The 13,722-nt window shown below is 29.5% G+C and overlaps 1 protein-coding gene and 1 long non-coding RNA gene across 3 annotated transcripts in view; one reads left to right on the plus strand and one right to left on the minus strand.

Annotated features, from left to right (window-relative positions):
• ADGRB3 (adhesion G protein-coupled receptor B3) overlaps positions 1–13,722 on the minus strand; it is a 682,014-nt gene that overhangs the window by 421,628 nt on the left and 246,664 nt on the right. The window contains exon 1 of one of the 2 annotated variants that reach the window (XM_012752559.2): positions 5,200–5,288. Coding sequence is in view for 1 of the 2 variants with exons in the window: in XM_012752558.3 (XP_012608012.2) it covers positions 5,200–5,310 (111 nt within the window). In the remaining variant the exon portion in view is untranslated. Of the gene's footprint in view, positions 1–5,199; positions 5,311–13,722 lie in introns of those variants that run through there. The other variant, XM_012752558.3, reaches the window with a different exon arrangement.
• Positions 1–13,722, plus strand: part of LOC142870964 (uncharacterized) — a 152,729-nt gene that overhangs the window by 36,407 nt on the left and 102,600 nt on the right. The window lies entirely within an intron of this gene.

A 13,722-nucleotide genomic window follows, 5' to 3' on the forward strand; every position in this document is an offset into this window, starting at 1 on the left:
TGTCCCAAGGACACGTAAAGTCAAACATTTCTAAGCTTGTTGCAGTAGGCTTCTAATTCTAGCCTGGCATCATGTTCAGGATAAATTTTAAAAACTGATTTGAAAATTTGCAGATGTTTTTCTCCAACTTCAAATTGGGTCCTTTACCTGCTAGCAGTAACTATTTAAGTTAGCCCATTTCGTTGCTGAAAAAATTTACAGGTAAGTGTTTCTGAAACTTTGTATGACTAGATAGATCAAAGAGCAATTTAACTATATTTTATAGATCCTGCTTAGAATTTGCATTTGAAATAGAATTCAAAAGACAGAATATGATCATCTATTTGTCCATCTTTTGGAGGGAGTTAGTAAATGACTTAGAAATTATTTGCAGTGCTATTCAGGGTAGCTGGTCCACAAACTTGTGCTCAAGGACAGAGGAGTTAGGACTTGCGTGTAACTAAACACATATGTTTTTCCTCAGTGAGAAATTTGTTTTAAAAAAAAATCAGCTGAAATAAGACATGTGCTTGATGAAGTAGTTGACTTTACATTCTGGTGTAAATTGCTTATCTCATTGAGGGACCATAATAACCAGTTCACAAACAAGCATTGGTCCACCGACCATACTTTGAGTAGCACATTTATGAAGCATTTGCTTATATATTGGTTTGCACTATGTACCCAAACACATACATGAGAATGTATTTATAACTGAATATGTATAGTAAGGGCACAGAATGGTATCTAGGATGACAGATTATTAAATAGGACTGCTTTTCAGTGCTCTGATAAGTGTTTGTCTTAAAAGTACTATATGGATTGCCCTTAATTATTTCAGAATTTTTTGCCTTCACAAATTTGCATACAGCTAATTTCATAAAAATGTCCTTGGATGACTATTTGAATATATTTAAATATTGAGTATTTAAAGCAAAGCCTCATAATTTGTTCTTTTACATTAAAGATAGTCTATCAAGATTGAAAATCACTATTCTATAAATCCAACAATATGACAATGGTTAAAAAATATCCATACATATATGTATATATGCAGATGTGTATTCAGCAATAAAAAATTTAAGTTTAAAGTTAGGGAGAATATAATGCAAATTTTAAATGATATTCTAACCTGTTTGAAATGAGATTAAGTGAAGTATAAATATTATGGTTGTATGTTATTAATTAAAAGCCAGAAAATTATGAACAATGTAAATTCTATAAGTGAAATGATAAAGGTTATGAATAAAATTAGTTCTATTTTTGCCACAAAAGCAGTCCTTTTCTTCCCCTTGCATTGCTATAATGACAGAAAAAAAAATAATTTAGTTAAAATGAACAATGAAGCAGGAGCAAAGCCTACTTTTAAAGTACATTTGTTCAAATATTTAAACATTTGGGTTGTTTCTAAATACATGATACTGCAGAAATGCTGAGCAGGCTAAACAGTGGTGCCTGGATCATGGAAATTCGATACTGAATGGTCAGAACTAGCCTCCTTTACTCTTCCTCAAACTGATGGTTCATTTTGTTGATCAAAAATAAACAAATGAGACATATTAGCTTTCAAATTTTGAATCAAATTTTGTCTCTAAAATAGTGGCCTACATACCAAAATAATCTTGCTATAACTCAAATGCTATAGTTTCCAATGACATTTCCGCCAAATGTTTCTTATTTCCATGCTGACACTTCCTTATTCATAAAGGGGTGAAGACCATTTTAGTCAAGCACATTGGGCCATTGTGAGAAATAGCTGATATACTTTATAAGAAGGATATTAAAAAATGCTCAATGATATTAAAAAAGTATAACACAAAGAATACTATTAATATATATACTTTTAGAGAGAGCACAGACTAAACTGGTACCTTAACACTAAGGCACTACTAAGTCTCTTTAGCCTGGCTAAAAACAAAAGGAAACTGGAAAAGCATTTCAATTAAAGTCAGAAGACCTGTGTTGAATGGAAAGTTCTGTGACCTTGATAAAGTCACTTTATTTCTTTGAATTTCTTCAATAAAATGAGCAATATATTTACCTCAAAATCTATTTGTGAGGATTGAGAGAGATAACATTGAGTGCCTTTTAAATTATGAACAAAATATTAATATAAAATTTTGCTAGTATGTTAAAATCATGAAATTAGATGCAATATTAATTTTATTTTTCTATTTTAGATAACATGCTACATATTTCTAATGTAGGTGTTTTCCTCATTATAATAAAAGGCTACTTTTTAAACATGTTTATAAATTCATTTGATGACTAGGATGCTAAAAAAGCATCAATAAGTATCATTAAGATGTCTTAAGCCATCCTATTGGCACTTAATTTAGATTCTATATCACCTTATTTCACTTCCCTTAACAATAAATATAAATACAGAATTTGTCTTAGGCTAATAGAGCATCATTTATATTGAAACTAGCATATCTCAATTATTGGATTGACCAAAATAATCAAGTTGTTTTGATAAAGTAACACCATTTTATCAAATGCTACTCTTTTTTAAAAAGTCCACTCGCTTTATTATTCTATAGAAAGTTTGTTTCTAATTACAGTGTTTACTGATCATGTTGATTGAAGAGGCCATGTTACTTATTTTGAGAAGTAATTCTTAAATCATAAAGTGTGACAGCTTTTGCATTTTTCCTCTATTATAAATATAAAAAATATATTGTCTTTTATTATTTGATTCATCTCTTTTTCATTCTTTGTTCTCAAATTACTGTTAGCAAACTTTTATAATTGTTTATATGTAATACTCATTTCTTTTGGTTTGAAAGACAAATAGAGAAATTTTATAAACAAAACTTAATTTTTGTACAATTTCATTGTATGACACTTACCTGTATTTTTCAGACTACCTTACCATCTAAAGAAAGTATAATCTAGGAAACTATTTAAGGAAAAGAACCTCTCTTTTGCTTTAGAATTGCCTGCTGACAAATTATGAATTTTAAAAATTATTTAAAATAATAGTTTTATAATTTTATATCAGTATTTTAGTAATATAATTATGCATGCACTTATATTTGCCTACATTATCTTTTGTTTAAAATAAGATAATAAATATTTATTATTCATCAGTTCAAACATCCAATCAATATTTTCAGAACTTTAATTTTGTTGAAGTTCATTTCCTTTTCTGAGTTATTGTCAATAATATGAAGAAATGGTTTTAAAGCTTTTCATGGATCTATTTAATAAATGTTTATTTATTTTACCAAATCACTTGTTATTATAAATTAGATATAAAACAATATCTGGGAAAGTATGAGTAAATTCAAAAACGGAAATTAGTAATTCTTCACTAAGAAAAACGCAATGTTCCTTGAGATTTGAATTTACAAAAAAGGATTTTACCTGAAGATTTTGAATTTTCTTGGTATATGTCACAGGCAAATCAAAAAACTGAATTTGTACAAAAACTTCTGGCTAAATTGAATAATATTTATGCATAAACTAATTTTATCACACTATTGGAAATTTAAAACCATGGTTCTCCATTTGACTTCTCATTGACTCCAATTTTTAGGAACATCAGTAAACCAGTGGCTGGCACTTCTTTTGCACAAAGGAAAGACACCTTCTCTAATCTTGCGGAAATTCACCAAGAGATGGTGCCCGGGAGGCTGAGAAGTCAGCCTATGCTTGTATGCCTCTATTAAATGTCAAACATCTTCTAATCTCTGCCTAGTGGTTGATACTTTCTGCTTCCTATAAAGGATAAAAATACATTTAGAAATTGGGAAATCTGCCCGAACCTGGTAATGCATTTTTGGACTTGTTCAAGCTAATAGTAAAAATATAAATCACCTCTTCTTAAATAAGAAGGTGCACAAAAAGCAATCCAGAGAAGCAAATTTTCTTCATTTTGGATTTGGCTGTAACATATATCTAAAAACCACTAAAAATATATTCTTAGAGAATTTATTCTAAACATCCATCCTATTCTGAGAATTTGAACTGCTTACAACTAATGTAATAAAATAGACTACTCATTCATTATCAAGAGTAGCTCATTAACAATACCTATATTCTGTGTTGTAGGTTCAGATATAATGTTCTGAATGAATATTATCCTGAGAACATGTGAACTAAGGGAAATATCTAGGCTTTGATGGAATTTTATTAAAATCACTCTGAATGTTATGTTAGAAAGCTGATCATGGATTTGAAACTTCTCTATTAATGGTAAATAGATTGTATCTATACAACTTCATAAAAACATAGATAAAACTGTTATCTTTAAATTTTCCAAAATAAAGACAGCAGCTGAAAATTTTCATAAAACAGTTTAAACACTTTTTTCATCGAAGGATGTGCCATTAAGCAATGTACCCAGATGGAATTATAGCCAATTTATTATGAAGAGCAAAAATAGAAATGCAGTTATTTGTCCAAATTCTATAACTAATGGGCACATGCCTACAGTCCTAGCTACTGGGAAGGCTGAGATGGGAGGATTGCTTGAACCTAGGACAGAGGCTGCAGTGAGCTACAATTGCACTACTGCACTTCAGCCTGGCCAACAGAGCAAAGCCCCATCTCTAATTAATATATATATATACATATGTATATATATGTATACATATATATATTTGGAGGGAGGTTTTTAAAATAATTTAATTAATTTAGAAATAAACATTTTATTAACTAGAAAGTCATTTAATTACAGTGTATTACACCTTATTTAGCACTGTCAACTTTTTGCTATTTAGTTTATGTAACAAGACTTTCTTTTCAAATAAATAATATTAAATTCTAAAAATGCATTTATTTTCTGTACATTTTAATAATAAATTAATATTTATAAGTAGTATGTACAAAAATAGTCAATTATTAAACTTTATCTAAAGTCCTATTTAAAAATTTAATTCTTGAAAGCCCTGTATCAATCAATTATTAAAGAAATAACTTTGTTATCTTTCCTTAAAAGTTTAATGATACATTTTAAGTAGTTAATTAACATAAATAAATAAGAATATGTCAATCCTAGATGTCTCATAATGAAAGCATAATAATTCTTACACACTTTTTGTGCACTTTTCAATTCACAGCTACTTTATTTATGGACTTTAACTGGTGACAAAAAATGGCTTAAAAAAATATCAGCTCCAAAAACTGACAAATGTGCAGCAAAAGATTATGAAAACATGCAGTGGTTTCATTAAATTAACAACAATAAATAGAAAAATGTAACTAACGTATTACCAGTTTGTGCCATAAATTTAGCAGCATCAGCTTGTTCCTGAGGGACCCTTTTTTCATGAACAGATCGAGGTCGCTGACTTTTAATTGTATGATCTCCCATCATTCCAAATTCTAAAGACAGAATAAAGGTATATGAAAGCTTGTGTGTAGACATTTCTCACAAATTACATTACTGTCTCATGCAATATGTTCCTACGCATACCTAGAAGTTATTGATTATATTCACAATTCTGAATTTGCTAGGCTGATCTGCTTGGAATATCTCTAAACTCAAGTCAGAAAACCTATAAACATGAACAAGGTTTCAAGAAACAGTAATAACAGTCAATGAAATGACACATCATGTTTTAAATCAACTTAACAGAAATATTGTACTCTTCTGATAATGTTTTGAAGCAATACATAAGAAAAATACAACCACAGTGTTAACTGTTGTTTTTTCAGAAAGAGAATCCTGACTGGGTAGCATCTGCTTCTTTTCCAAATAGTAATAATCACCCCCAGAAGTTTGTCAGCACTTTTCTTGTTACTAGTTACTCAATTCTGTAATCTAACTTTTCTAAGATAGGACATCACTTAATGGATTATTTTTTTTTTCATCCAAAAATGAGGTTGCCTTTGGTATCCTCAAAGGCTCATGAAAAATAGTGGCCTTCATAATTCCCATTTTCTCCTGCCCTACCCCAAATAATTCTTCACCCCTTTTCTAGCCACATATAAGAGAATGTTTTCTCTTTTAAGTTATATTTATGAAATAGAAGGACTCCAGCTTTCTGTTATTCAATCTTTTGATAGTAGAGCCCCTAAGAAAGGCAAAATGTTTGGGTCCTAACTCAGAGGCAAATGGAGGAGAGAAAAAAAAAATAAGTTGAACAAAAGAATAGCTTCTGTGAGTAATATATTTAAAAAAAAATCATGGGCTTAGCATTCTGTGAGAGTTCTGTGTTTATTGAACTGTTACTATAATTTTAATAAAACCAAAGCACAATGCTTGTTAGTCCAAACTAACAACTAACAGTTGTTAGTTTGGACTCAGAGGAGTTTAAGTAAGGGTAGGCAATAGCCAAGGGGCAAAAATTGTGGTGCTTTCTCTTCATCAAAAAAATTGTTGCGCCATGAAGGCCAGGTCTTTTATACACAACAAAGATGATTGGGTAAAATGTGTGTTCTAACGATAGTGCAGACATATTACTACAACAAATAATGTGAAAATTTGGAAACAAATAATTTCACTAGCTGCTTATCTTTTCCCCATCAATTCTTAAATAATGTTATGCTAAAATATTAAAGCATCCTTTGTGCAATTAAGCAGTGTATTTTTGTAAGCACTAATTCTACCAAGTCCTGTCTTGTATGTAAGGAGAAAGACTAGCACATTTTTGTGTCTGTCCTGGCAAATTCTTTCTAAAAATTAAACTATGGCACCTGGCAAATTGACTTGCTAGAAATTCTTTCCAGATATTCCACCCAAAAGAACATCCCCTGAGAGATTTGAGGAATCTAAATGTGCATTTAGTTTTGTCAGTTTAGATAATATCCAAAGAAAGAAATAGAAATTTTCATAAAATGTCAGTGAGTTTGATATTGCAAAATCCATCACTGTTTTGCATTACTGCCACCATCCTTTCATTCCATTCATTTATGTATACAACATGTGCTACCTAAATTATGTTTCACCAGACTAATAAAAAGTATCTAATCACTTATCATTTAATGATTTTGGAAATTTATCATTTAGAAAGTTTATATCTAGACCGTTACATACTACCCAATATTTTAAAATATCATATGCAATTAAAATGTTTCTGGATCTGAAAAAGCAAAAGAATTGAGTGGTAACTTTTATTATCAGTACACTTTGCCTCTTTCCTCTTGAATTTATAATTTAAATTGTGTGTTTGTGTGTATTTAAGTCTACTACTTTCAGCATTTAAGTCAGAGTATATGTTTACTCAAATCACCTGGGGGCTCTGATGTTCACGCTAAGGTAGTTTTGGCACAGGGAGGGCAAGGGATGCCAAAAAAAAATTATTCTGTGCCTACAACTTAATTACTCAGTGAGGTAACTATATAGCCAGTTCAATGCAGTGGCAGCATTACAAAAGCCTGAAATTTCTCTTCTAAGGGAAAATAATTTATTTATACAGAGACTATGATCCTGAAATGTAAGGGTCTGAGTATGTTGGTGGACAATGCTGGGATGATTTTAAAGTGTCATGTTCAGTGTTTAATCATTTCTTAAGTTTAAGCACGAGTTGAAATATTTACTTTTTTAAATAGCATTTAAGCTACTTATTTTACATTATTAGCTAGAATGTGATTTACATCTTTAAAAAATATATATAATACAAATTCAATTTCAATATCCTCCACTATAGTCACTTCTACTTATCATCAATAATCAAGTTATATGAACATTAGTTCTGATATCTTTTATAGGTCACAGTATTTAAGATAAAATATTCTTCAATAGTTTATGGCCTTGATTACATATTTATTGTATAACTAAAAGTTTAAAATGGAATTTTTGATTATTGTTGTCAATATAATGCATCTGAAAAATTATTTTGAAAAATATGAGAATTAATATGAGGCCCTGATATAACTAGATTATTCATAAGACAGAAGACATGCTAATAATTTATTTCTTTTTTTCGGTGGAAAAAACAACACTATGGTGGTATTTTTTGAAAGTTTCAGACCTAAATTAATTCAGATATGTACGTAAAATAGGTAAACTATCGTCTAAACAAGTGACTTTCTTCAGCCAGTGTTTATGTGCCTAGTGTTTGAAAAAAAATCTTCTTTATTTTAGAGTTAGCAATATAAGGTTTAACAACAAATGTTATAGCTATATCCATAACTTACAATAGATTATTTTCAAAATATTTGTGTTCTTGTTCAAGATGACAATATCTTCTTCATTTCTAATGAAAATAAAGGCCAATTGGATCATCCAAACTTAGATAAAAACAATTGCTTTTGCTACTGTTCTCTTATGTGGTGACTACTGTTGGTCGAGGTAAACCTTTAGCATATCATGCTTTCTGAATAAGTTCTTCATGGGTGGTTAATTCATATTCAAACAATTCTTAGTTGGCAAAGATAATATACTACATTAGTTACACAAGAAAAATAACATAGCCAAATAAAAAGATGATCTGCTTTGGTGAAAGCAATGAAAAGCAAGTTATGAAATCAAATGAAATAATGTATAGCATAACATTGTGTATGTATATGTGGTACATGGCTTATGAAAATATAGTGTTATTTCCTAGATCTTTATGTTGATGTTATCAATGAAGTAGTAGTGGGTAAATAACTATGTTCATGTATAAAACCCAAATGATTGGAGACAACTTCCATGTGTAGGCACATTTTCTCAGATAATCTTTCCCTGTGCTTTTTCCTAAAAAGCAGTAGTCTCTGGAAGTCAGTTACAATCGAAGTTAAATGAAAGAAAGATTTAGAAAATATATTAGCCTAAGTATAATTTTATATCTTTTATTTCCCCATCCAGGAATATATAAGTAGATTATTAAGAAATAAATAGACTTGAAATTTGACTCTTGATAGTCAATTGTCAGTTATGAAATTTTTGTTGGGAAATCAAGGGTCATAATAACATGAAACTAAAGTCATCAAAAAGTTACAACACACGCATTTATTAGTTTACCATGTGTTTATTTTTAAACATATGGACAAGCAGATCAACAGATTAGTAGATAGCAGTCATTACTGTAATCTGTCTTGCAATGTAAATACTAACTACACATTGTTACTTAACTTTTCTTTGCATTGTCACAGAAACCTTCAAGCCCAGGCCATTATTGCTTCTCAAGAAACTCTTAGAGTTATGTCCTACTTACACTCCGAGTCCAAACTGCACTACTTTTTTTCATGGAAATGGTCAAACTATTGCACCCTTTCTCATATTTTCCTTCATTTGAATCGCCTGCCCTTATAGCCATTCCTGCAAGAAAGCCCCTCACCTAGCCCAACTCCAGTGGCACCATCTCCATGAACTATTTCCTCATCACCAAACGTAAGCAGCCTCTGCCTTCCTTAACTTCTATTTTGTTTTGAATCAATACTTTTATTATAATTATTAGGTTATGTGTTTTGTTCTGCCTACTATAAACTTCTAAATGAAAGGAAATGTGGTTATGGCTTTTAAAAATCACCTCCTGCTTTGCACATAGTAGGGTTTCAATATTTATTTATTAAATAAATAAATGTGCATTGAGAATTACTTCTCCAAATTTGCAATTTTCTAGATGTCTAGAACCATTCCGTTAACTTGCCCGGTGAACAGTTCAATAAGGAAAAAATAAACTATCAGTGACATACTTGAAAATTATTTATGCATGTTTATGATGGTCAACATTCCTGCTGTCAACAAGATTTATTATCCATAAATATATTCAGATTATTATTAAAATAATTAAATCTCATTGCCCTAAAACATGCTTTATATTTTTAATAAACATTAATTATATGTTAGGAATTAAAGTTATTAAAATGAATAAGAAATGGTCGAATAAGTTATAATTAAAGTTATAAAAACAAATAAGAAAAGCTTTAATTGTAAAGCTTATTTACAAGGAAATCTACCAAGCATGGCCTGATCTTTTGAAATATATAAAAGTATTTATTTTAATCAAAATATTGTTAAGCTACACTTGAGACTCATTTTTATATTAATTTCCTAGAATACATTTTAATTACAATGACTTGTGAATATGTCTCCAAAGACAAATAAAATTACATCTTTTAAGTCATACAACTGTACATTTGAGGTGACATCTCATGTATTGTAACCTAATAGGAAAGAATATTAAAATATGACTTGTTGACAGAAGAAGGATTCCATCATCTTGCTGGCTTAAGGTAGTATAGACTAGTAAATTCTGTTAAGAAATAACCAGATAGTCTCTGAAAAAGATGATTAGATTTAATGTATTCTATGTTCATATTTAGGCAGGAGTATAAGTTATTGAATTTATTCATTTATTTTTACATTTATTGAAAATGACATTAACAGTGATTTTACGTGAAAACTATTTCCAGCATATTGTAGTTGGGAGATATTTGGATGAGGAAGAGCAACCCAGATTATCAGCATTTTGATATCTTTCTGATTTCTGAGATTTTGTCTTGATTTTTACAGTTCTTTGAAATGTTATTAATCTGAATAATTGTATTCTTTCACTCAACAAGCATTTTTTTGAGTGCCTATGTAGCCAGGTAGTCTATGAAAAGATAAAGCTAAGACTGGAGTATATATAATCAAAGACATTTTTACAACTAGCATGGACTATTAGAAACTAGAATTTTAGAATTATAAAAGTATAATTAGTTAAAACTATAAATAAACTTTTTTAAAAAGTACCTTTGCTTTTGATTATAAATATACTAATTTCATATTACTCAAGAACCAAACAAAAATAGAATACATTGTGGAAGACAACTTTCAAAGAATTCAAGAACAATAGTTATATAATGAATTAATAGATATTAGGAAATGTTTACATAAAATAAAGACATATTAAGAAATATTAGGAATCTGAGAAACCCATTCTTAACATTTAAGAGATTAACTTTTCTTCAAATTATTTCTTGGTTCCATTGCCATAGTTAGATACCTGGTGATAGGACCATGATATCATGTCTTACAATGTCTTACAATAATAAACAAAGCTTGCTTTTTTTTTTTTTAAATAATTTAAAGAGGTTTATTCTGAGCTGAATACGTGTGACCATGGCCTGGAGAGCCATGCCCAAGAACAAAATACTATGACAGAAATAATATTTTTAGGTTGCTTGGCATGACTCTGTTAACTGGGTAATTTTATGGCACTTCTAAAAATGGATAAAGCATGCAACAGTGAATGGGTAGCTTGCTAGTATCTTTAAAGCAAAGTTAAAAATGTTCAGGAGTTTTTAGAGAAGTTGTTCAATTATGTAATTTTTAACATATTTTATAAAGACAAATACCAAATGTAATTAGTGTTCAAACTTTTAGACAATGATGCTATATTTTAATTTATCTTTATTTCGAGCAGGAACTTCAAAATAATTACATATAATTATGGATGTTTTTAGAATTTGAACTTTGAGTACTTGTAAATTATATGACAAAATATCTTATTTAGAATGATTCCAGGAAATTTGGGGTATAAACTTTTCAATTATCATTTTTACACTTATTCTGTCTGCCTTCTGGGAAATGTTAGTAAGTTTGGCACACTCTTCCATGCAAGAAATCACCAATATGTGTAACTATGTAGGAGTTATTAATATTTCTTATACATTATCCAATTGAATTTTATGATCTTATCTGTTTTTGAGACAACTACTGAATTCTTATAAACCAGCAGTAATGGTTTGCTTAAAATAGTTTTATTTGTTGGTGATGAAGAAAATAAATGTAAAAGCACATAATGATAAATACAATTCTACTTCCAATAGTAAACTAGTAGTTGAATGTCTTTTTTTGTTGACTTGCATCAGAATTTAATTTAGCATACTAATACACTAGTGGCAAAATATGATGCATTATACCGTAAATTCTAGCACTTTTTGCAGTAGAATAAAACTCTTACACTATAAGTTTTTAATAACCCTAAACCCTATTGCTGAAGTGTCCTGACAATATCATAGAGAATCTGAAATATAGGAAAGTAACTGAATTGTCCCCAATGAAGTTATTTCTGTATTTTCTAAATTAGTATACAGGCCTTGGCTGTTTTCCTGCCAAAGGTTTCTGACATGCCAAGGGATCTTGTGTGTGCACAGTAGACTTTACAGGGGCTTCCAAAGGGACTGGCTCATTTCTATTTGATAGTTTAAAATTTGCCACAGTATAATATATGTATATATTATATAATATATGTATATATGTATATATTATATAATATATGTATATATTATATAATATATATATAATATATAAGTTAATTTAAAGCAACACTACTATATATGTATTTACTGAAAGAAATAAGATATTTCACAAAAATAATTAGTACATTATTTTATAGTATTAGTATTAGTAATTATTAGAAAATTATTGGTACAAAATATTACTACACCACAATTGAAATCGAACAGATTAGATAAGTAGTTGCTTGACCAAAAAATATATACACTGTACATAATCCATGATATGTTTTGTTTTGTCATAAAATACTGGTATTTGTGTAATTTAGATACATCTATATTCCACTTGGATTATATTCAATTGCGTTTAATGGTCTCCAGTTTTATTTTTGTACCTGGAGGTAAGAGAGAAGAGTTTCTTCTGCCTTTTTATATTTTTTACCATTCACAATATATTTATGGGGAAATGCTTTCTTTAGAGATCTAGAAATTTTAAATTGAGTAGTTCTAGTCATATTTTGCCATTTGTCTACTGCCATACTTTTACAGTTTATTAGAAAATGTTTTAATTTAAAGTAGTGTACTTATACATGTTTACTAAAATAAATATCAAAACTGAATTTTGATGTTAATGAAAAATATTATACTAAAACATACATATAGTGTTTATAATTTCTAGAAATAGCTATAATACCAATTTTGACCATTCCTTTAACATTTTTAGCTTATTTTTCAGTGATAAATTAAGATACATACCAAATATTTTCAGTATTTTTAGCATGTAAATAATTTTTATAAGCAATTAACATGTATTACAACTTATTTTCTTAAGTTATTAATGTTTAAGTTCAAATGGCATTCGTTAGAGAGATCTAAAAATGATTACCCTTTGCAAAGCAGTGCTTCATATGCTGAAGATAGTTAAGATCATTTTAACTGGGATGTGGGCTAAAGCTTAATGTGAAGGAGGTGGGAAAATAAATAGGCAATCAGGAGGTGCAGCTCATACTATAGAACACTATGTCTTAAATTTCCTGCATCTGTTTCCTCTTCTTACCAATTCTGATGCTGAGAACATTATCTCTAAGGTCTCTTTAAGCATTAAAGCTACATTAATTTCTAGGTCAAAAGTTGATCCATCAACAAATAGGCTATCTCTCAATGGACCAAGAGTCCTAGAAGACCTGACCAACCTCAATTAACAGGTCTGTACACAGAGATACAGCATGTGCGCACAAACATACAAGTCTAACTAACATGGTTGTTTCAAAACATTTTCTCAAATAAATCAATGCTGAACAGTTATCTTGATCTATGTCTAAGCACTACATCAAGGTTTGCTTTGCATGCAAGGTCTCAGATTGCCTACTACTTATTTAAACAAGTACATCTATTCTGTAGCTAGCACCCACATTGGACATAGATTTTTTTAGAAGAGGGATTTTTTTCAAAGACATCTGGGGATAAGTGAATTCCACTCATTCAACAAGCATTAAATGAGCCCCTATTACATTTCATACAGGATTCACTAGAAGCATAGCAGTAAACATAGCAGACAAAATCTTGTTTCCATGAGAGAAAATATTACAGTTATTTCTGATGTGACATATAGGGCTTATGAATATGAATTATTAAATTTACTAG

Source organism: Microcebus murinus, chromosome 5, assembly GCF_040939455.1.
Source record: "Microcebus murinus isolate Inina chromosome 5, M.murinus_Inina_mat1.0, whole genome shotgun sequence".
Taxonomy (NCBI): Eukaryota; Metazoa; Chordata; class Mammalia; order Primates; family Cheirogaleidae; genus Microcebus; species Microcebus murinus.